General features: G+C 47.2%; 1 protein-coding gene across 1 annotated transcript in view; it reads left to right on the top strand.

Moving 5' to 3' along the window:
• The window catches only part of LOC121538732 (parkin coregulated gene protein homolog), a 261,418-nt gene that overhangs the window by 152,457 nt on the left and 83,663 nt on the right, over positions 1–25,298 (top strand). The window contains exon 4 of the mRNA XM_041846891.1: positions 11,424–11,573. Within this exon, the coding sequence (XP_041702825.1) occupies positions 11,424–11,573 (150 nt within the window). The remainder of the gene's footprint in view (positions 1–11,423; positions 11,574–25,298) is intronic.

The following is a 25,298-nucleotide window of genomic DNA, read 5'->3' as shown; positions in this document are numbered from 1 at the left end:
TGGACCTGATGATCGTGAGTGAGTTGGGTACTACCAACGCATGTCCAGAGTGCATAAGAGGAGATTACCGTGACTCAATGGTCTGGTGTAATTTTACTGCGGTCATGACTCATGTCTGCCGGTGTGGCAGTAATACGGTCACCGCAACAGCCCTATCCGGTTGGAATTTCCACTCCCCACCAAATATGGTGAGGAGAGGAAGCCCAGTGGCCGGCAGTGCGAGAGTAAGATGGAACTGGGCCGTCATTCTGCTGATTTTGTCAAAAAAGCCCGATCTCAATAAATGTTTCTGTTAGGATCTGTTACAAACAGAGTGCACTAAGTTTTGTTGACGTGAACCTTTGTCAAAATTATAAAAAATTGCTTTAAGTACAAGACGTGCAAGGGCGAATTGAGTTATTGCACACACACGCACTTCACAGAGAAGTCTTTCCCTAACGGAAATATGCTAAAAAAAATACTAGAATGTGCCAATAAGGTCTTGCTAGCTCGTGAGTGAAAACCACACATGAGCTGGGTGACTCCGCTTGCTGCTCCCTGAGTGAACTAACTGTCATACTACCCATTGTATGGTTCCTGCTCCCGTCTCTCTCCACCCTGCTAACATACTGCACTTCTTTCTTTCTCTCTCTCTATTTCAGACATGTGCTTTCCCTCAGATAGCCAAGTGACTCCCTTTCATTATTCAATAGTTTTATTTTTGCATGAATCTTTATAATTCCTTTTAGTTCTGTTTATGGCAATATCCACTTAAGGGCTCTAGGAGCTATTTAGACTGCCGTAGCTTCTACAGCGGCTTCTCAGAAAAATCTTAACAGTTCATTTGTGATTAGCTTGGTTTTAAAGGGGCAATCTGCAGTTGCTACAGTCATTTTAGGACATATAAATTAGTAATATATAATACCCTTTGATTTTTGAAGAACTGCAGATTGCCCCTTTAAAGCAACACATTCTTATTGTGATGAGCCAGATAAAAAAAACACCCCCTAAAGCAGGAGTCTATGGAAATGTATTTGCTTGCTTGTTGGATGTCTCTCCCTCACAGTCCTGTCACGGTTCAGACAGACGACAAGAGGACCACAATTGCGTCACACCAGAAAGTTTATTAAAACTTAAGGGAAAAGGGAAGTAGGGAGTGAGTGAAGGCTCCAGGGGTTATCCCGTCCAATGTGCTGGGTCTGTGCCCCCCCCCAGTGGCAGCGGTGCGTCCGATGACGCCGGTGGTTGGTGGTCCAGAAGTCCTGGGGGAGGAAACACAGACACAACGGGGCCGGATGAAACAAGGCAGAAGTACAGTTCAAGGGAAATCCAAATACGTTGTAGCAAGGCAGAAGGCTGGTCAGAGTTACCGGGGTCGAAGAGTAGTCAGGAGTCGTAATGGCAGAAAGCAGGTCTGGTTTTCCTGGGGCAGAAGAGTATCCAAGAATCAGGCAGGTCCGGGGTCACAAAACAAGGGTGAGCCAGAAGCGCGAGCACACAGGTTCCGGGGTGTGAGCTTTGCAGACGATCTGACAAAGGAGAGCTGAGAGACGGGACTTTAAATACTGGGAGAGGTTAGTGGGTAATGCAGCGCAGCTGGCAGAGTAATTAGAGCCGAGCAGAGCAGGGACAGGTGGAGCTCGTTAGGCTGAGTAGAGAGAGAGAGATGAGCAGAGTGGAAGATAGTGGAAACACATTAAGGTGGTAACCCGGTGGAGTGAGAGGGCTCATGACAGAACCCCCCAAGGGACGGCCCCAGAAGTCCCAAGAGCAACACCACGCCGGGCGGGAGGAGGGGAGCCGGAGGAGGGCTAGAACTCCTCCGAACGGTCCGAGCGAACGCCCTCATCCTCGGAGGAAGCCGGAGGGCCGTGGTCGGGAGATGGGACAGGTCCCGAGACAGGATCAGGCACAGGACAGGAAGCCGAGCGGGCAGGACGGTTAGGGATCCCTCTGGGGCGGCCCCTACGGATTGCAGGTTGATCAGGATGCCGTTGGTGGAAGGCGGTGATGAGAGTCCTATCCACAATCCGACTAGCTGGCACCCAGGTCCTTTCCTCAGGTCCATAGCCCTCCCAGTCAATGAGGTACTGGAGACCCCTACCCCTCCGTCTGGACCGAAGCAGGCGGCGGACGGTGTAAACCAGACCACCATCGACGAGCCGTGGAGGAGGAGGACAAGGCGCAGCAGGGACCAGCGGACTCTCATGAATGGGCTTAATCTTAGACACATGGAAAGTGGGGTGCACCCTCATGGAATTAGGCAGTTGGAGCCGGACAGCAGTTGGGCTAATCACTCTTATGATAGGGAATGGGCCAATGAACCGAGGTGCCAACTTCTGCGACTCCACCCTGAGTGGCAGGTTCCTTGACGACAACCACACCCTTTGACCAACATGGTAGGTGGGAGCAGGGATTCTCCGACGGTTGGCCCCGGTAGTGTAGCTGGCAACGGATCTGAGAAGTGTGGCTCGGGCCTGTGACCAGGTGCGGCGACATCGACGGGCAAACGCAAGTGCAGATGGGCAAGTAACCTCCCCTTCCTGACTGGCAAATAGAGGAGGCTGGTATCCATAAACACATTGGAAAGGGGACATACCGATGGCAGAGCAGGTCAGAGAATTGTGTGCGTACTCCACCCATGTCAATTGCTGCGACCAGGAGTGGGGGTTGCGTGAAGTCATGCATCGCAGTGCCTTCTCGAGCTCCTGATTTGCCCGCTCTGACTGCCCATTGGATTGGGGATGGAATCCGGAAGTCAGACTGACTGTGGCTCCCAGCAGGTGACAGAACTCCTTCCAAAAAGCGGAGGAGAATTGTGGACCACGGTCAGAAACTACATCCTTTGGCAGTCCGTGGATCCGGAAGACGTGTTCCAGGACCACCTGGGCGGTCTCCTTGGCGGTTGGGAGCTTGGGGAGGGGAATGAAGTGTGCCATCTTGCTGAATCGGTCAACTATGGTGAGAATGACGGTCTTGCCCCTTGAAGGGGGCAGCCCCGTGACAAAGTCAAGGGCGATGTGAGACCAGGGACGTCTGGGCACAGGCAGGGGCTGCAGCAATCCGGCTGGGGGCTGGCAGGACGACTTGTGTTGGTTGCAGATGGGGCAGGCTTGGACGAATTCCCGTACATCCTTTCTCAGAGCGGGCCACCAGAACCTCTGGGCGAGCAGGTTGTAAGTGCGGGTGGAGCCAGGGTGACAAGCTAGGCGGGAGTCATGTCCCCACTGAACGACCTGGGACCTTAGGTTTTCGGGGACAAAAGGCGGTCAGCTGGGCAAGTGCTGGGACCGGGCTGGTTACGGAGAGCTTCCAGCACCTGTTCCTCAACAGCCCAGGTCAGAGCTGCTACGATGCAGGGACTTGGCAGAATCGACACAGGATCCTTGGAGGGGTTGTCATCCTTCTGGAATTGACGGGAGAGGGCGTCTGGCTTGGTGTTGCGTGATCCAGGCCGGTATGACAGAGTGAAATTAAACCTGGTGAAGAACAGGGCCCAGCGGGACTGCCTGGAGTTCAACCGTTTGGCCGTGCGGATGTACTCCAAGTTCTTATGATCGGTCCAAACGAGAAATGGAGTGGTGGACCCCTCCAGCCAGTGACGCCACTCCTCCAAGGCAAGCTTCACAGCCAGCAGCTCTCGGTTCCCTATGTCGTAATTGCACTCAGAGGGGGACAACCGACGTGAGAAAAAGGCACAGGGATGGAGCTTCCTATCCTCCGCAGCCCACTGAGAAATCACAGCACCAACTCCCACATCCGAGGCGTCCACCTCCACAATGAATTGCCGGTCCACGTCAGGCATCTGGAGGATGGGAGCGGAGGTGAACCTTACCTTGAGGGTACTGAAGGCCTTGTCGGCTGCTGGGGTCCAGGTGAAGGGTTGCTTGGTGCTGGTTAGAGCAGTGAGAGGGCAGCAACGGTACTGTAGTTCCGGATAAACTTTCTATAGAAGTTAGCAAACCCCAGAAACTGTTGCAGCTTCTTTCTGTTCTCCGGAACTGGCCATGACGTGACTGCTGATACTTTGGCAGGATCCATTTGGATACTTCCCTCTGCCACTATGTACCCCAGGAAGGCCACTGTCTTGACGTGAAACTCACACTTCTCTGCCTTGGCGTAGAGGGAATTCTCCAGAAGACGATGAAGGACTTGCTGGACATGGCGGGTGTGTTCAGACAGGTTTCTGGAGTAGATTAAGATGTCATCCAGGTAAACGAAGACAAACTTGTTTAACATGTCCCGCAGTACATCATTCACTAGAGCCTGGAACACAGCAGGAGCATTGGTGAGGCCAAAAGGCATAACCAGATACTCGTAGTGGCCTGTTGGTGTATTGAATGCGGTCTTCCATTCATCTCCCTCCCGGATCCGCACTAGGTGGTAAGCGTTTCTGAGATCCAACTTGGTAAAAACAGTGGCTCCCTGGAGCAACTCAAAAGCCGAGGTGAGCAGAGGGAGAGGGTAACGGTTTTTCACTGTGATGTCGTTGAGTCCCCTGTAGTCGATGCAGGGGCGAAGAGATCCGTCCCTCTTCCCCACAAAGAAGAAGCCAGCACCAGCCGGAGATGAAGATGAACGGATCAATCCTGTGGACAGAGAGTCATTGATGTAGTCCTCCATGGACCTTCTTTCAGGAGCAGACAACGAATAAAGACGGCCCCTTGGAGGGGGCTGTTCCAGGGAGGAGGTCGATGGCACAGTCGTACGGTCGGTGAGGGGGCAGAGATGTGGCTCTTGCTTTGTTAAACACTTCTCTGAGACCATGGTAGCATTCTGGGACATGGGAGAGGTCAGGGGCGGAGTTAGTAGGTACTGGCCGAGGGGGTAGTGCGGCAGCAAGCAGGCAGGTTCGGTGGCAGTCCTCTCCCCACTCCCTGATCACCCCGGTCACCCAGTCGAGCTGAGGGTTGTGCCGGCGGAGCCATGGGTAACCCAGGATGAGGGGTTGGCCTGGAGAGGGGAGCAGGTGAAACTGGATAGTTTCTTGATGGTTTCCGGACAGACCCATCAAGACCGGGGCCGTGACATGAGTGACCGATCCGAGTAAGTGTCCGTCCAGTGCCCGGGCAGGAATAGGAGGTGTCAAACGGAGGTTCTCCAGTCCCAGTTGGCGTGCCAGCTTGATGTCCATTATGTTGGCTTCGGCGCCAGAATCCACCAGAGCAGCCAGGGTGTGAGTAGAGTCAGAGAGGCGGAGGTGAACTTGCAGCAAGGGTTTGCGGTCGGAGGACTGGATGGTCATTGAGCTCAACCGGACTCCCCCTATGCCCGGTGAGCTTCGGCTTTTAAAGGGCAGGTTACCACACGATGTCCATCACCTCCACAATAGAGGCAGAGGTTTGAGGTGAAGCGGCGCTGGCGCTCTGCAGGAGTGAGAGAGGCTCGCCCAATCTCCATAGGCTCAGACTGATCAAGCTGACTTGGGTGAGTGGCAGTAGCTGACAGGAGCCCAGTCGGATCTCTCCGAATGCCGGTAGTTGGTGGACCTTGGCGCCCCCCTCTCACGGCTCACGGGTCTGTATCCTTCTGTCGATCCGGACAGTCAGTGCGATGGCTTCATCAAGAGTGGAAGGCAGTTCATGGGAGACCAACTCGTCCTTGATATAGTCAGCCAAGCTATGGAAGAACGCGTCCACCAACGATGGTGTGTTCCAAGAACTTCGTCTTGCCAGGGTTCGGATGTCGATGGAATGGTCTGCGACTGTACGTCTGCCTTGTCGAATACTGAACAGTTCACGAGACGCCTCTGCGGTTGGTGAATCCAGGTCAAACACCTTCAGCATCTCCTCAGCAAACAGGTCGAAGGTTGCACATGCGGGGGTTTGACGTTCGAACTCTGCTGTTCCCCAGAGTCGAGCTCGGCCCGTCAGGTGAGTGATGGCATACCCGACCCTAGCCCCCTCCGTGGCGAAGGTCCTTGGCTGCAAGGAGAACTGAAGTCGGCAGCTAGTCAGGAATGGCCGGACCTGGGTAGAATCGCCGTTGAACCGCTCGGGGTTTCCAATCTTGGGTTCCGGGGCAGCGGCTGAAATGACCGGGGCAGGTGACTCGGAGGCAGGGCTGGTGGGCAGACTGGCTGGGGTAAGGTTGGTGAGGAGTTGGATGATCCTGGCGAGTTGTTGTTGCTGCTGCTGGGACTGCTGCTGGTGCTGCTGGAACTGCTGATGCTGTTGGTGGCCGACCTGAAGCAGAGAGGTGATGTCGCCGCTCATGCGGCCTAGCTCTCTCTCAGTGTGTTCCAGGCGTAGCATGGCGGTGGGTTGCTCAGGTTCTTCGGTTTCCATGTCGGGGGAAGTGTGCGCTGAGTCCATGATGGTCAGATCGTACTGTCACGGTTCAGACAGACGACAAGAGGACCACAATTGCGTCACACCAGAAAGTTTATTAAAACTTAAGGGAAAAGGGAAGTAGGGAGTGAGTGAAGGCTCCAGGGGTTATCCCGTCCAATGTGCTGGGTCTGTGCCCCCCCAGTGGCAGCGGTGCGTCCGATGACGCCGGTGGTTGGTGGTCCAGAAGTCCTGGGGGGAGGAAACACAGACACAACGGGGCGGATGAAACAAGGCAGAAGTACAGTTCAAGGGAAATCCAAATACGTTGTAGCAAGGCAGAAGGCTGGTCAGAGTTACCGGGGTCGAAGAGTAGTCAGGAGTCGTAATGGCAGAAAGCAGGTCTGGTTTTCCTGGGGCAGAAGAGTATCCAAGAATCAGGCAGGTCCGGGGTCACAAAACAAGGGTGAGCCAGAAGCGCGAGCACACAGGTTCCGGGTGTGAGCTTTGCAGACGATCTGACAAAGGAGAGCTGAGAGACGGGACTTTAAATACTGGGAGAGGTTAGTGGGTAATGCAGCGCAGCTGGCAGAGTAATTAGAGCCGAGCAGAGCAGGGACAGGTGGAGCTCGTTAGGCTGAGTAGAGAGAGAGAGATGAGCAGAGTGGAAGATAGTGGAAACACATTAAGGTGGTAACCCGGTGGAGTGAGAGGGCTCATGACAAGTCCAAGAAGAAGGGACAGTTAGAAGGAGGCAATCAGATGTAAGGAGACACCTTAGAGGTGCACACACACCTGTCTTCTCCCCACCCATCTGTCCACTAACGCCCACACACACCTGTCTTCTCCCCACCCATCTGTCCACTAACGCCCACACACACCTGTCTACTCCCCACCCATCTGTCCACTAACGCCCACACACACCTGTCTTCTCCCCACCCATCTGTCCACTAACGCCCACACACACCTGTCTACTCCCCACCCATCTGTCCACTAACGCCCACACACACCTGTCTACTCCCCACCCATCTGTCCACTAACGCCCACACACACCTGTCTTCTCCCCACCCATCTGCCCACTAACGCCCACACACACCTGTCTTCTCCCCACCCATCTGCCCACTAACGTCCACACACACCTGTCTTCTCCCCACCCATCTGCCCACTAACGCCCACACACACATTCACACAGACATACAGTACATGCACGTGTACACATACACACACAAGCATGCACACAAACACAGCTGCATTCAGTACACGCACGTGTACTGTACACACACACACACACACACACACACACACACAACAGGACCCTGAACAGCTTCTACCCCCGAGCCATGAGACTACTAAATAGTTAACCAAATAGCTACCTGGACTATCTACATTGACCCTTTTTGCACTAACCCTTTTGGCTCATCACATCAAATTGTATTTGTCACATGCCGGTGTAGACCTCACAGTAAAATGCTTACTTACAAGCCCTTAACCAACAATGCAGTTTTAAGAAAGAATACCAAAAAAAAAAAATTCTAACAAATACAATATAAAATAATACGAAATAAAATCAAGAAATAATGAAAGAGCAGCAGTAAAAAGAACAATAGCGAGGCTATATACAGGGGGTACCGGTACCGAGTCAATGTGCGGGGGCACCTGTTAGTCGAGGTAATTGAGGTAATATGTACATGTAGGTAGAGTTATCAAAGTGACTATACATAGATAATAAACACTGCTGCTACTGTTTATTATGTATCATGTTGCCTAGTCACTTTACCCCTACCTGTATGTAAATATCTACCTCTGCACATCGACTCTGTACTATGTGTACACTGAGTGTACAAAACATTAGGAACACCTTCCTAATATTGAGTTGCACCCCCTTTTGCCCTCAGAACAGCCTCATTTTGTCGGGGCATGGACTCTACAAGGTGTTGAAAGCATTCCACAGGGATGCTGGCCCATGTTGACTCCAATGCTTCCCACAGTTGTGTCAAGTTGGCTGGATGTCCTTTGGGTGATGGTCCATTTTTGACACACACACAGGAAACTGTTGAGTGTGAAAAACCCAGCAGCGTTGCAGTTCTTGACACACTCAAACCAGTTTGCCTGGCACCTACTACCATACCCCATTCAAAAGCACTTAAATCTCTTGTCTTGCCCATTCACCCTCTGAATGGCACACATACACAATCCATGTCTCAATTGTCTCAAGGCTTAAAAATCCTTCTTTAACCTGTCTCCTCCCCTTGATCTACACTGATTGATGTGGATTTAAGAGGTGACATCAATAAGGGATCCTAGAGTTAACCTGGATTCACCTGGTCAGTCTATGTCATGGAAAGAGCAGGTGTTCTTAATGTTTTGTACAAATAAAATACAATCAAATTGCATTGGTCACATGCGCCGAATACAACTGGTGTAGACTTTACTGTGAAATGCTTGCTTATGAGCCCTTCCCAACAATGCAGTTTAAAAATAAAAATAGTAACACAAGAGGAATAAAATAAAATACACAAGAATGGAAAGTATTCAGATCCCTTCACTTTTTCCACATTTTGTTACGTTACAGCCTTATTCTAAAATGGATGAAATAAAAAAATTTCCTCAGCTATCTACACACAATACCCCATAATGAGAAATCTAAAACAGGTTGTTAGAAATTTTTGAAAATGTTTTTAAAATAATAAACAGATACCTTATTTACATAAGTATTCAGACCCTTTGCTATGAGACTTGAAGTTAAGCTCAGGTGCATCCTGTTTCCATTGATCATCCTTGAGATGTTTCTACAACTTGATTGGAGTCCACCTGTGGTCAATTCCATTGATTGGACATTTTTTGGAAAGGCACACACCTGTCTATATAAGGTCCCACAGTTGACAGTGCATGTCAGAGAAAAAACCAAGCCATGAGGTCGAAGGAATTGTCCGTAGAGCTCCGAGACAGGATTGTGTCGAGGCACAGATCTGGGGAAGGGTACCAACAAATTTCTGCAGCATTGAAGGTCCCCAAGAGCACAGTGGCCTCCATAATTCATAAATGGAATAAGTTTGGAACCACCAAGACTCTTCGTAGAGCTGGCCGCCCAGCCAAACTGAGTAATCGGGGTAGAAGGGCCTTGGTCAGGGAGGTGACCAAGAACCCGATGGTCACTCTGACAGAGCTCCAGAGTTCCTCTGTGGAGATGGGAGAACCTTCCAGAAGGACAACCATCTCTGCAGCACTCCACCATTCAGGACTTTATGGTAGAGTGGCCAGACAGATGCCGATCTTCATTAAAAGGCACTTGACAGCCCGCTTGAAGTTTGCCAAAAGGCACCTAAAGACTCTCAGACCATGAGAAACAAGATTATTTGGTCTGATGAAAGCAAGATTGAACTCTTTGGCCTGAATGCCAAGCGTCACATCTGGAGGAAACCTGGCACCATCCCTACGGTGAAGCATGGTGGTGGCAGCATCATGCTGTGCGGATATTTTTCAGCGGCAGGGACTGGGAGACTTGTCAGGATCGAGGGAAAGGTGAACGGAGCAAATTACAGAGAGATCCTTGATGAAAACCTGCTCCAGAGCGCTCAGGACCTCAGACTGGGGCGAAGGTTCACCTTCCAACAGGACAACGACCCTAAGCACAAAGCCAAGACAACGCAGGAGTGGCTTCGGGGCAAGTCTCTGAATGTCCTTGAGTGGCCCAGCCAGAGCCCGGACTTGAACCTGATCGAACATCTCTGGAGAGACCCGAAAATAGCTGTGCAGCGACGCTCCCCATCTTGAGAGGATCTGCAGAGAAGAATGGGAGAAACTCCCCAAATACAGGTTTGCCAAGCTTGTAGCGTCATACCCAAGAAGACTCAATGCTGTAATCGCTGCCAAAGGTGCTTCAACAAAGTACTGAGTAAAGGGTCTGAATACTTATGTAAATGTAATATTTCAGTTTTTTGTTTTTTTATACATTTGCAAAAATGGTTTTTGCTTTGTCATTATGGGGTATTGTGTGTAGATTGATGGGAAAAAACTATTATATCCATTTTAGAATAAGGCTGTAATGTGAAAAAGTCAAGGGGTCTGAATACTTTCCGAATGCACTGTATAGCCAAGTTGTCATTTCTCATTGAATTTATTCCTCGTGTTAGTCATTTTTCTATATATTTCTCTCTGCATTGTTGGGAAGGGCCTGTAAGTAAGCATTTTACTGTTAGTCTACATCTGTTTACGAAGCATGTGAAAAATAGCATTTGATTTGATTTGACACACAATTACACAAACACACAATTAAATGTCGCCCACACACCCACACACGCTGGCAATCCTTAGTTACGAATCACATATGTTTTCCTCTCTTTCTCTTCATTCTACCTCCTTTTCTCTCTCTTTTGTTCTCTCTATCAGCGGGAGATGGAGTTAAGTGCAGCTTTCAGCCAAATTGTCCTGTGATTGGCTCTCACTTGGGCCTTTTCAAACCTCTGATTGCAGACAGCCATTTCAAGTCAAGGCCCAGTATAAAAAAACATTGATTTCAGTGGAGGGAGTGTGAATGCGGCGTGACCTCTTTCTTGGTCTTCTTTGGTTTGTGTGTTTACATGTGCGTGTGTTCAGTACGTGCTGTGGCTTAATTTACCATGATACGTAGAGGATCACGACTTCACGATAGGAGGGCTGAATCTCTAATTCCCAATCACACACCTCCCAAGGGAAAGCCTCTACGAAAACAAGTAGTGCTCACTCACTACCCTCTCTCCCTGACCTCTGACCTCTAACCCCTGCCCTCTATCCTGTGTGCACTCCATAGAAATTCAAATCAATGTATGGTTAGCAAGTTGATATACTGAATATTGGGAGGACTCGTGTACTGGAGGTATTTCTGCAGAATAGTCACTAGCTGGCACAGCCACAAAGTCATAAAATCAGATTTTAAACCATAACCCCACTGCTAACATTATGCTAACCTTAAATTGACACCAACAAGCCATTTTTATTAATGAACTGTTATGATATATAGACACTTTTGACTGCAGCTGGCCAATCTAGTGGAAATCGCTCAGCTCTGCCTCCAAAACAAGATCCATCCCAATAAACGTCAACCTGCGTATGGCTATGGGTTGACGGCGGCAATATTGAGTATATCCATAACTTAACATTCTATTTCTATGGTGCCCTTCCTCTGTGTCCCCACAGATGCCCTGAACACACGGAACAGGCAGGTGATCTGCACCACGCTGAAGGTGCTGCAGCACCTGGTGGTGTCTGGAGACATGGTGGGAGAGGACCTGGTGCCTTACTACAGACAGATCCAACCTATCCTCAACATCTTCAAGAACATGAACAGTGAGTCACCTACATTATAGATCGTTACAGTGTTTCTGGCAGTATGTTTGAGAGGTGGTTTGAGCGGTAGTGCTTTTTATTTGGTCGGTTCGGTTTCGGTTCGATTATTAAAAAATAATCAAGGATTTCAGTTTCATTTTATTGATTTTTTTTACATTAAATGCACTATGCAATATGTGGGTTGAATGCTGTAACAACACTGAATAAAACAATTAAAGCTGCAGTATGTACCTTTTTGGGCAACCTGACCAAATTCACATAGAAATATGAGTTATAGATCTGTCATTGAAAGCAAGTCTAAGAAGCGGTAGATCGGTTCTACAATATTTGCGCTATTTCTATGCTTTCCATTCTTACGTTTTTGCATCTTTTACTTTCGGTTTTGTACAGCAGCTTCAAACAGCTGAAAATACAATATATTCGGTTATAGAAAATATATTTCACAGCAGTTTAGATGGTACAATGATTCTCTACACTATACTTGGTTATTCTGAACCCTCGACCCTGCAACACCTTTGTCCTACATTACCTACAGTGTACACCAGCAGTTCCAGACCTCTTTATGATGATGTTGATGTTGTGCAAAATACACTATTTTATGTTTGTGAGTGCTAGCCAATGACTGTATATGAATGGACAAAGCCATCGATCACGTGACACCATTCATTCATATGTGAAGACTCAATAGGGCATTTGAAGCCAATGAAGTCGGTTAAGATGGCGTCTCATGGAGACATAACATGCTCAGTTTGAGCTACTGCAGGAAGTGACGTTGCAGGCTAGCTCAGTGCTGCCCCCTCTCATTGAGTATCAGTGAATAGTGTTAATGTTTGTAGCCTATACGGTGGAAGGACAGTGTGCGTTGAGTGACGGAGGTTGTAGCTTTGTTTGACCTGTCTCAGTCTCAGGTGTAGGGTGCTCTACTTAGTAAAAGGCAGCAGTTTGTAGGCTATTATTTTGGCGTAGTCGAGGTGAGCTTCAAGTTGACCCACAGGCCTCGCACAGCTGCTCCGAGCACCTTGCAGGAATGCTCCCACTCTTCCGTTTCCAGGATTTAAGGGCTTGATGGTAAAGAGCTCAAATCAAATCAAAGTTCATTGGTCGCGCACACAGATTTGTAGATGTTATGGCAGGTGCAGCGAAATGCTTGTGTTTCTAGCTCCAACAGTGCAGTAATACCAGGCAATAAAAATAAAAAACTACACACATAAACCAGAAAAATTTAAATTAAAATAAATATCAGAACGAGCAATGTCAGAGACCGGAATATATGAATGTACTGTATGTATATATATATATATATATATATATATATATATATATATATATATATATATATATATATATATATATATATCAGTGAGCTCCATAATTCATTGGACAGTGACCATTGTTTTGTTATTTTGGTTCTGTACTCTAGCACTTTGAGTTTGAAAGGATACAATAACAATGAGGGTGAAGTGCAGACTGTCAGCTTTAATTTGAGGGTATTTTCATACATATCGGATGAACCGTTTACGAATTATAGAAGCTTTTGTACATGGTCCCCCCATTTTCGGGCATCAAAAATCATTGGACAGTTTAACACAATGTAGAATAAAGTAATCATTGTTAATATTTGGTCGCATATCCTTTGCATGCAATGACTGCTTGAAGTCTCACGATGCATCGCCATCACCAGACGCTGGGTATCTTCCCTGGTGATGCTCTGCCAGGCCTGTACTGCAGCCATCTTCAGTTCCTGCTTGTTTCGGGGACTTATTGCCTTAAGTCTCCTCTTCAGCATGTAAAATGCATGTTCAATTGGATTCAGATCTGGTGATTGACTCGGCCAGTCAAGGTTTTTCCACTTTTTGGCCATCAAAAACCCCGTTGTTGCTCTAGCAGTATGTTTAGGGTCATTGTCTTGTTGCGTGATTAAGTGCCGTCCAATGAGTTTGGAGGCATTTGGTTTTATCTGAGCAGATAAAATATTTCTGTAGACTTCAGAATTCATTGTTCTACTTCTGTCTGCAGTCACATCATCGATGAAGACAAGTGAGCCTGTTCCACTGGCAGCCATACAGGCCCAAACCATAACACCCCCTCCACCATGTTTCATGGATGAGGTGGTATGCTTTGGATCATGGGCATTTCTTTTTTTCTCCACACTTTTGTCTTTCCATCACTCTGGTACATGTTAATCTTTGTCTCATCTGTCCACAATATTTTTTTCCAGAACTCTTGGGGTTCTTTTAGGTGCTTTTTAGCAAACTGTAATCTTGCCTTTCTGTTCTTCAGGCTTATCAGTGGTTTGCATCTTGTAGTGTACCCTCTGTAGTCCTGCTGGTGTAGTCTTCTGCGTATGGTAGACTTTGACACATCTACACCTGCATCCAGGAGAGTGTTTTTTGATCTGTTTGGGCTGTTATCAGGGTTTTTTTCTTCACCATAGAGAGTATTCTCCGGTCATCCACTACAGTGGTCTTCCTCTGTCTACCGGGTCTTTTGACATAATTGAGTTCACCTGTTGTTTTTTTCTTGTTAATGATGAACAAAACTGTTGACTTGGGCATGGCCAGGGTTTTTGCAATGTTCCTGAATGATTGATTTTCATTTCTGAGCCTTTTGACGGCCAACTTCATTTGCATCGACACTGCTGTCTTCCTCATGTTGTCACACCCCAATAACAACCTCCAAAGGCAATAGCAACGTCTAGAATCATTACTATTCACCAACAGCTCTCCTGCATTCACTAACGACACAAATGAATACACCTGCCTAACGACACACATCTGTGAAGCCAATTTAACAAATACTTGTAGTACCTTAAAATGGGGGGACCATGTGCAAAAGGTGCTGTCATTTCTAAACGGTTCATCCGATATGTAGAAAAATACCCTCAAATCAAAGCTGACAGTCTGCACTTCACGCTCATTGTCATTGTATCCTTTCAAACTCAAAGTGCTAGAGTACAGAACCAAAATAACAAAACAATGGTCACTGTCCAATGAATTATGGAGCTCACTGTATATATATATATATATATATATATATATATATATATAATAAGAATAATATACACTTAGTGTACAAAAAAATTAGAACACGAGCTCTTTCCATGACATAGACTGACCAGGTGAATCCAGGTGAAAGCTATGATCCCTTATTGATGTCAAGGGGAGGAGAGACAGGTTAAAGAATGATTTTAAGCTTTAAGACAATTGAGACATGGATTGTGTATGTGTGCCATTCAGAGGGTGCCATAAAATCGGCCGTTTAAGAAGGACCACAAGTTCTCAATAGGGTTTAGGTCAGGTGAGGAAGGGGACCATGTCATTATTCTTTCATCTTTAAGGCCTTTACTGGCTAGCCACGCAGTGGAGTACTTCGATGCATGCGATGGAGCATTGTCCTGCATAAAAATCATGGTCTTCTTGAAAGATGCAGACTTTCTTCTGTACCACTGCTTGAAGAAAGTGTCTTCTAAAAAATGGCAGTAGGTTTGGGAGTTGAGTTTGAGTCCATCTTCAACCCGAAAAGGTCCAACTAGCTCATCTTTAATAATACCAGCCCATACCAGTACCCCACCTCCACCTTGCTGGCATCTGAGTCGAAGTGGAGCTCCGTGCCCTTTACTGATCCAGCCACGGGCCCATCCATCTGGTCCGTCAAGAGTCACTCTCATCTCATCAGTCCATAAAACCTTTGAAAAATCTGTCTTCAGATATTTCTTGGCCCAGTCTTGACGTTTCAACTTATGTGTCTTGTTCGGTGGTGGTCGGGTTTCAGCCTTCCTTACCTTGGCCATGTCTCTGAGCACTGAACACCTTGTACTTCTGGACACTCCAGGTAGGTTGCAGTTTTGGAATATGACAGCACTGGAGGATAATGGGTTCCTGGTAGCTTCACATTTGATTATTTTCAAATCTTTGGCAGTTAATTTGCGTCTTTTTTTCTCAACACGGTTCTTGCGACCCTGTTGACTATTTGCAACAAAACGTTTGATGGTTCTGTGATCACGCCCCAATATCTTAGCAATTTCAAGAGTGCTGCATCCCTCTGAAATACTTTTTACAATTTTTGACTTTTCAGAGTCAGTTAAATCTATTTTTTGGCCCATTTTGCCTGAGGAAAATAAGCTGCCTAATTATTATACACACCTTGATATAGGGTGTTGATCTCCTTAGGCCACACCCTCCCTCATTACACAAATATACATCACCTGATATGCTTAAATCTAATAAGCATTCCAGTTTATACAGCTTGGAGTTGGGAAATATGCATAATAATGATGATATGTAGTCCCGTGTAGCTCAGTTGGTAGAGCATGGCGCTTGCAACGCCAGGGTTGTGGGTTCGATTCCTACAGGGGACCAGTATAAAATAAAATAAAATAAAAATGTATGCACTCACTAACTGTATGTCGCTCTGGATAAGAGCGTCTGCTAAATTACTAAAATGTAAATATGGTCAAAATACTGACTAGCCTAATAATTGTGCACACAGTGTAGATGAGATAATGACTTGGAATGAAATAATAGTCAAAATAAAAATATATTTTATTAAAGAAATGTGAATAAATAATGGTTAGTAAATTATAAGCAGTAATGGGCAGTCACTACCATCGTGAGACTTGTATTCATTGTTTTATTCTGTATTATTAGAGCATTCAACCCACATAATGCATATTGCAAAAAAATGAAATCGAAAACCGTGATTATGTTTTAATAATCAAACCGAAACCGAACCAACCTGAAAAAGCACCAATCACTCAGCACTAGACACCGGGTGCTGTAGATGTCCAGGAGAGCCCTGTGGTTGCGATCACTATTAACATGTTAATACAAGTGTGTGTGTGTGTGTGTGTGTGTGTGTGTGTGTGTGTGTGTGTGTGTGTGTGTGTGTGTGTGTGTGTGTGTGTGTGTGTGTGTGTGTGTGTGTGTGTGTGTGTGTGTGCTTTCGCTAGTACTCACTATAAAAGCTTACTTTTGTCCATACATCCCTGAATGTCCCATAACCCATCATGGTTGACCCTGAGTCGTGGTTCTCCTCCTCTTTTCATCTAACTAGACGCTCGATATTGAAAGCCATTTTCACTTTTCCTTTTTCCATCAATGTATTGGCTTTAGACTAGAGGACAACCAACGTCCTTCCGAACCCTGAGCCTTCACTCATATCCTACGTGACACCGGCATCTCCAGATTGGCATCCGATAGGCAGGGGCTCTTGGTGTGGCGCTGTCGACACGGTCCCCATTCACAGCCAGACGATGAGAAGCAGACAGACAGCTCGGCTCAGATAAGCCCCAAAACGCCATTCATCCACCGGCGCCAGTGGATTGTGAAAGAAGAGTGGCATTGTGAATCAATCACTAAAACACAGCGCTTAAAGAGGGCAGGAACACGGGGCTTTAGTCTCTTAATCAATATCCAATTTGAATCTCTTGTCTCTTTAATTCAGTTACATTATCTTGTTGCCATTTTAGCGTTGGGGGAGAGAAGAAAAAGAGAGAGATGGAGGAGAACAGAACGGAGAGAGAGATGGGGGAGAACAGAAAGGAGAGAGAGATGGGGGAGAACAGAAAGGAGACAGAGATGGGGGAGAACAGAAAGGACAGACATGGGGAGAACAGAAAGGAGAGAGAGATGGGGAGAACAGAAAGGAGAGCGAGATGGAGGAGAACAGAAAGGAGAGAGAGATGGAGGAGAACAGAAAGGAGAGAGAGATGGGGAGAACAGAAAGGAGAGAGAGATGGAGGAGAACAGAAAGGAGAGCGAGATGGAGGAGAACAGAAAGGAGAGAGAGATGGGGGAGAACAGAAAGGAGAGAGAGATGGGGAGAACAGAAAGGAGAGCGAGATGGAGGAGAACAGAAAGGAGAGCGAGATGGAGGAGAACAGAAAGGAGAGCGAGATGGGGGAGAACAGAAAGGAGAGCGAGATGGGGGAGAACAGAAAGGAGAGCGAGATGGGGAGAACAGAAAGGAGAGCGAGATGGGGAGAACAGAAAGGAGAGCGAGATGGAGGAGAACAGAAAGGAGAGCGAGATGGAGGAGAACAGAAAGGAGAGCGAGATGGGGGAGAACAGAAAGGAGAGCGAGAGGGGGAGAACAGAAAGGAGAGCGAGATGGAGGAGAACAGAAAGGAGAGCTGAGATGGAGGAGAACAGAAAGGAGAGCGAGATGGGGGAGAACAGAAAGGAGAGCGAGATGGGGAGAACAGAAAGGAGAGCGAGATGGAGGAGAACAGAAAGGAGAGAGAGATGGAGGAGAACAGAAAGGACAGACATGGGGAGAACAGAAAGGAGAGAGAGATGGGGGATAACAGAAAGGACAGACATGGGGAGAACAGAAAGAAGAGAGAGATGGGGGAGAACAGAAAGGAGAGAGATGGGGGAGAACAGAAAGGAGAGCGAGATGGAGGAGAACAGAAAGGAGAGCGAGATGGAGGAGAACAGAAAGGAGAGCGAGATGGGGGAGAACAGAAAGGAGAGCGAGATGGAGGAGAACAGAAAGGAGAGCGAGATGGAGGAGAACAGAAAGGAGAGCGAGATGGGGGAGAACAGAAAGGAGAGAGCGAGATGGGGGAGAACAGAAAGGAGAGCGAGATGGAGGAGAACAGAAAGGAGGAGCGAGATGGAGGAGAACAGAAAGGACAGACATGGGGAGAACAGAAAGGAGAAAGGGCGCAGGTAGCTTAGTGGTTAAGAGCGTGTGCCAGTAACCGAAAGGTCGCTGGTTCTAATCCCGAGCCGACTAGGTGAAAAATCTGTCGATGTGCCCTTGAGCAAGGCACTTAACCCTAATTGCTCCTGTAAGTCGCTCTGGATAAGAGCGTCTGCTAAATGACTAAAATGTAAAATGATAACAGAAAGGACAGACATGGGGAGAACAGAGAGATGGGGGTGAGAACAGAAAGGAGAGAGATGGGGGAGAACAGAAAGGAGAGAGAGATGGGGAGAACAGAAAGGGAGACAGAGATGGGGGAGCCCCCTTTTACATGGCTCGGTCTGGTCTGGCGTTCGTTTTCCAGCCCCAGACCCCTTTTACATGGCACGGTCTGGTCTGGCATTCCTTATTCCAGCCCCAGTCCCCTTTTATCTGGCTTGGCTGGTCCTGCTCCCCTGCCCAGGCTGCTGGCTGGCTGATGGGTTCTGACCTCTAACAGGAGCCAGCGCTGAGGCAGAGTACATCCAGCTAGCACATTTGGTTCCTTGGAAGTTGTAGGAATGTATGTTTTTGGTTTCACTTGGTTGTGGGAACGAAGCCAAACGTTTCCTGATAGGTAAAACGCTAATGTTTTTTTAAAGGTTCTGAGAACAGAAGTGAACATTTTGCCTGTTCTGGGAAAGTTTATTTTTAGGTTGCAGGGAGGTTCTGAGAACATTTTACTCTGGTGCCTGCAAAGTTTTCCTGGCACATTCTATGAGCTCCAAGCACACATGGAAATTCCTTTCCTTAGGCATTAATCATGCGAACACATTTATTTTTTATTTTGACACGGCATCATTGAGATTTGAACCAATAATCTTCTGTTTTCTACATGTGAGCCATTTAGCAGATGCTTTTATCCAAAGCGACTTAGTCGTGCGTGCATACATTTTACATATGGGTGGTCCCAGTGGAAATTGAACCCACTACCCTTGGCATTGTAAGCGCCATGCTCTACCGACTGAGCCACACAGGACCAGTGAAATTAGTCCACTGCGCCACCAGGATAGAGCTATGTTTTTTTACGCATACAAAACTGTATATTTTAATCTATTCAAACAGACCCCATTTCAAAGGAAACAAGAACTCATTAAGAGCAGGTGTGGCCAATAACTGGGTGTGGCCAATTAGTGGGTGCAGCCAACACACCTGAACACACTTAACAAGATAGATGATAGAGAGAGTTTTGTTGATGCTGAGAACAGAATGTATATGTTTTTAAATAATGTTCTTAGAATTTTCTCTGAACATTACTAAAGTTTTATTGTGGTGTTTATGGAAAGTTTTCTTAAAGGGATAATCCACCCCAAACCACTAATTCCTATGATTAACAGTGTTAAACAGTGTTAAATAACACTAATATGTGAAAACAATATTTATTGTGAACAAATGTTTCATTTGTCGATATAACAAGGTTGTTAGAAACATGTGAAAATTGTTTTGGGAAATCTGTTGCTGCTCAAGTTGACTACAAACCCACAATGCAATGCGCTCTCTCTCTGGGCTGGCTGGGTAGCTAGGTAGAAAAACATAGCTACACACAGTAATACCAAAGTCAATCTCAGCATTTGAAGTGGCTAGCTAGTTGTAAAATCACCTAAACAAACTGCACTATCAATTTAGGAGTATCTCACCGAGTTCAACTTGTAGTTCGTCTCAGCCCACGATTTCTTGATTTCACAGATGGACCACTTAAAAGTTAAATCATGGGGGAATGTTTTATTTTACCCACTGATAGAACATAGGCTTTCACCAAATGTCATGATTTTTATTTCTGAGGGTGGATTATCCCTTTAACGTTCTGAGAACAGAATGTATATTTTTAAAAACAACATTCTTGGAACGTTCTCTGAACATTACAAAAGTTTTCTTGGGTTTTTTATGGAAAGCTTTTCTTAATGTTCTTGTAAAATTTGAGAACACGATTTTAAATAGAACCATGAGTAAACCTGTAGGAAACGTTATACTGAAGTACTGAAATTCCCACAGAAAAATGTTGATTCTTAATGTTCTCTGAACTACTTGAGAAATATTCCCAAAATGTAAATTAAATGTAACTATGTTTGAACTTTTAGCAAACTTTCTGTTAAAGTAATGAAATACCAAGAAAATAACGCTTTTTTAAAAATGTGCTGAGAATGTTCAAAAGCCAAAAACCTATCCTGCACCATTCCCAGAAAGTTGTGGGAAGGTTGTTTGCAAAATAACCATAGGACAACCACACTCTCACCAAGCTCTAAGAAACATATGGTTCTCAGAACGTTATGTGCTAGGTGGGCACACACTGGCAAGACGTTAATAACACATGGCCTCCACAAAGGCCTCCGTTTTAGGAAACTTAGGCTGCTTCCAAAAAGGCACCCTATTCCCTTTATAGTGCACTACTTTTGACCTGGGCCAATAAGTCAAAAGGAGTGCACTATATAGGGAATAGGGTGTCATTTGGGACGCAAACACTCAGGTACTGCATGAGGATTTGAAACGATCCACAAGATAGAAGCTGCATCAATCGTATGCATTGTAAAGATTCTACAGAACACAAAAACGGCATAAAAGACTCCAGTCTGTGGTTGACTGGTACACTCCCTAACCATAATTCACTGGGCCTAACCCCCCATTCCAGCAGTAGCATCCCCTCTCATCTCCCCCCTCTCTCATCTCCCTCCTCCCTCATCTCTCTCATCTCGGACCTCCTCCCTCATCTCCCTCATTTCCCCCTTCTCTCATCTCCACCCTCCTCCCTCATCTCCTTCCTCCCTCATCTCTCCCATCTCCTCCATCCTCCCTCATCTCCCCCTCTCTCATCTCCACCCTCATCTCCCCCGTCTCTCATCTCCCCAGCCACCATAACAGAGCCCAGTGTCTGCAGCTGGACCCTGGACAGAGCTGACGGTGGGTGGAATGGGGTAAGAGACAGGGATGGGGGATGGCTCGATGAAAGGCCATCTTGTGTCCCCCCATGTGCAGCTGTTGGCTGCTGTGGTGGTGGGCGAGAGGCGAGAGAGTGCCACCGCCAGCACTCCGTCTCTGACTCCTCTCTGTGTCCCCCCCCCAGCTAGCTAACTAACACAGCAGAGCTCTCTGTCCCTGTCCCTCTGCCCCTCCCTGTCCCTAGCACTTAAAGGGACAGAGCTTCTATAGGCTTTGTATTATAACACCCACTCACTGCTCAAGAGTTGGGGTTGAGGTAAGCCCTCCCTGGCATCTCCCTGTGGGGTCCTTAGGGTGACGTGGTAGTCAGAGGACTTGGGAATGTGCATGGTCTTGACCTTTGGCTGTGGAGTGGCCCGGAGGCTATATAGAGAAGGAATGTCTCCATTCTCAGATAAGGCAATAGAACTAGGCCTAGGTCTATGTTTGACTTGCTGCTAGCAGCCATTAACGCTGACACTGTAATGTTTCAAAGGGAAGTTAACAATTATGAGTTATTATGGCAGAGATGATGCATTCTAATACTTGATGCAGCCTTTTGTCTCCTGAATCAGCTCTCTGTGTGTTCACTTTTGTTTGCTTTGATTAAGTGTGTGTGTGTGTGTGTGTGTGATGACGATGTTGAGGATAGTACAGAAAATCACAGATGCAATTTGCACGGCTCTCTTGTTTGCTTGCTATGATGAATCTCATCCCTAATGGGATGCAACAACATTCCTTATGAGGGAGCGATGTTGTCCGTCATCCAGCAAATTCCTCCTCCGCTCGCTGGAAGGGACACTTTTCAGGAAGTTATTTAGAGTTCTTTCACTTAGTCAAGAGAGAGAGTTGGAGACATAGAAATTGCTTTACTAGAACAGGCATCCCCATTCAAGTCAATGAGGCCATGATCGATGGGTTCTATTTCTATGGTTGGAGAACTCTGTAAGCTATTTACAGACTTCTATCTAGTTTAAGACATTCAACTTCTTCTAAGTTCCATCTCTGGCCTCGACAATTATTTTGAAGTGGCATATTTTTGGTCCAGATTTGATGAGATGATCGTGTGATGAGGTCAAAGAGCTAATCACAGGTGGGAACCCCACCATAGCTCCTCTGACAGGTTGTTCTGTTCAGTTCTGGGAAGCTTTACACAGACTCTCCAGGGCTCTCGACTTATCAGCCACTCCGATGTCAGAAATAGCAGCCTCAACACTTCTTGTCACTGTTAAGATAGCAAAACTAATGGAGCCTCCATGGATCCCTCTTCAGCAGCTGCATCAGGCCTTTTACCCTTCCTTCACAATCTGTATTCACACGGTGTCTCAGAATAGTAGTGCTGATCTAGGATCAGGTCCTCCCTGTCCATGTAATCTTGTTCATTATGATCCAAAAGGCAGAACTGATCCTAGATCCAGCAGTCCTACGCTGAGACGCTTTGTGATAATACAGGCCTTGCCTTTGACCGTTCCATCCATCACATCATGGTTCACACTGACATGTTGAATAAGGGGAAACCAATTTCTTCATGACACCCCCTTGTCATTAACCCATAGTCTAATCATGAGAATAGATGCTAACATGCTAACATTGGATCACCGATAGCGGTAGTGCATCTTGCTGCTCCTTCCTGGTCAACTTTCTTACCACCTTGTAGGCTAGGCTGTGTGTGTTTTTCACTCGGCTGTTGTTATGACAATTGTTTTCCCCTTATCGGCGAGGTGTTGGTCCCTCGTCCCCCATTCGTCACTGACACCCTCCCTGTGATCTAGTTAATTTGCCCTCCTTTATCTTCCGCTGTGGAATGTGGCCAGCGACGATAAGACCCCCGACAAGCCTCAGACACATAACACTTGGGCGCGCACACACACACACACGCGCGCACACACACACACACACACACACACACACACACACACACACACACACACACACACACACACACACACACACACACACACACACACACACACACACACACACACACACACACGCACACATACACATTCTCTCTCTCTCTCTCTCTCTCTCTTCTCCCTCCCACTCCCATTCCTCTCTTTCTCTGGCTCTCCATCTGGCTCTCTGTCTTCTTCTAGCCGGCCAGGCAGGCTGAGGCAGTGGGGTTTTTGTTTGGTGATTGATTCGCCGGGCGGCCAGGCCACTCAGTCTTCCTCTCCGGGGTGGGGCCAGGCTCTGAGATGGAGCAGTTAAGAGCTGACCCTGTGACATGCCTCCTGTCCAAAGCAACAAGCACACCAGACACACAGCTCCTCTTGCCCTGTATAATCCATCATCGTCCACAGGCACACCAGACACACTGCTCCTCTTGCCTTGTATAATCCATCATCCTCCACAGGCACACCAGACACACTGCTCCTCTTGCCCTGTATAATCCATCATCGTCCACAGGCACACCAGACACACTGCTCCTCTTGCCTTGTATAATCCATCATCCTCCACAGGCACACCAGACACACTGCTCCTCTTGCCCTGTATAATCCATCATCGTCCACAGGCACACCAGACACACTGCTCCTCTTGCCCTGTATAATCCATCATCCTCCACAGGCACACCAGACACACTGCCTCTCTTGCCCTGTATAATCCATCATCCTCCACAGGCACACCAGACACACTGCTCCTCTTGCCCTGTATAATCCATCATCCTCCACAGGTACACCAGACACACTGCTCCTCTTGTCCTTTATAATCCATCATCCTCCACAGGCACACCAGACACACTGCTCCTCTTGCCTACAGACAAAAGGGCTCCCTTTCCCAGAACACACGCACACCTCTTCCCCAGAAGTGGCCCCCAAGTCCCCCCTCGTCATCGGGATATATCTATCAGGAAATCACAGCCTGCCACCCCTCTGCTATTAAAACACCGGATCCCTGAGAGACAGAGAGAGAGAGTTTGAGTAAAAAAAATAAAAAATAACTTTCTTGGGTCTGGGAACCCACAACACAATGAACACTCAAACAAACAGAAACATGGTTAAACTAAAATTAAAAACACAACACCAAATCTTCCTCCTCAGTAACTAAACACAACAACCTCTGAATACCCCATATGCTCATAAACAGCCCAATGTTATTAACCAGTTTGTAATGAGCAAACTCAACCCTCAGTCTCGCTGCCAACATCCAGCATGCCCACCACGTCCACAGACCCTTGTCCCCGAATACTGTTCTTTCGTGTCTTCCAAATTGCTAATTTAGCTGCCCATGACACAAAGTTAAGTAAGAGAACTACACTCCTTTGACTAAACCTGTACTTTGGCCCAAATATAAACAGTTGGGAAGAGAAAACCTCTCCCAGAGCTGAGAACCAACTAGTGATCAGATCAATCATCCCGACCAACCTGGGACACTGTAAAAACAGATGTGCCAGAGTTTCAGATCACTAACACACCCGCCCACCTCGTCGATTTGACCCCTTCCAGGGAAGAAGCACGGGACACTTTTACACATGTTATGTACATGGCCTTCTTTCCCACCGCCTTGAACTCCCCTAGCTCTGGGGTATCGAAGGAAAGCAGCATCCCCACGTCCTCCTCAGCGCAGGGAACACATAATCCAGACCCTCCATCCACCAATCAGAATTGGAAGTATCAGTCACATACTGCCGATTAAGTACTAGAAAGGAATCGCAGACCACAGCTACGACCTTCCTCAGTAGGCGAGATGATCGGATCCCCGCTCTTTCTCCCAGCTCCTCCAACGATCTGCTCCTGCTCCGCATCAGATGACCCAGCTTGGTACACCCCACACCTAACAGGCATGAACGTAGGCTGGCTGAACCCATAGCACGGGACTGGATGACAGTGTTATAAAAAAGAGGATCTTCAAAAAGCCACATCCCTGGTGGCGGGCCGGCCTTACGCGACATGTCGAAAACTCTCCAAGCCTGCATAGCAGACTCATAGAATGGAGTCAGGCCAGACAAATCACCCCCCTCTAGCTTTAAGAGAAAAAGGTACTTGTCTAAGCCCAAACAGCCCACTCTCCTCATCAATGTGTAGGCTGTATCGACCCAGCTAGAACCGTCCCTGTACAACAGTCTCTGGGCTGCTTGAAGCCGGAAAGCCATGATCCTAGAAGAAATGTCCACCAGGCCTTGCC

This window comes from Coregonus clupeaformis, unplaced genomic scaffold (genome assembly GCF_020615455.1).
Source record: "Coregonus clupeaformis isolate EN_2021a unplaced genomic scaffold, ASM2061545v1 scaf0007, whole genome shotgun sequence".
In the NCBI taxonomy this organism is placed as follows: Eukaryota; Metazoa; Chordata; class Actinopteri; order Salmoniformes; family Salmonidae; genus Coregonus; species Coregonus clupeaformis.
This window is presented reverse-complemented; position numbering and strand designations above follow the sequence as displayed.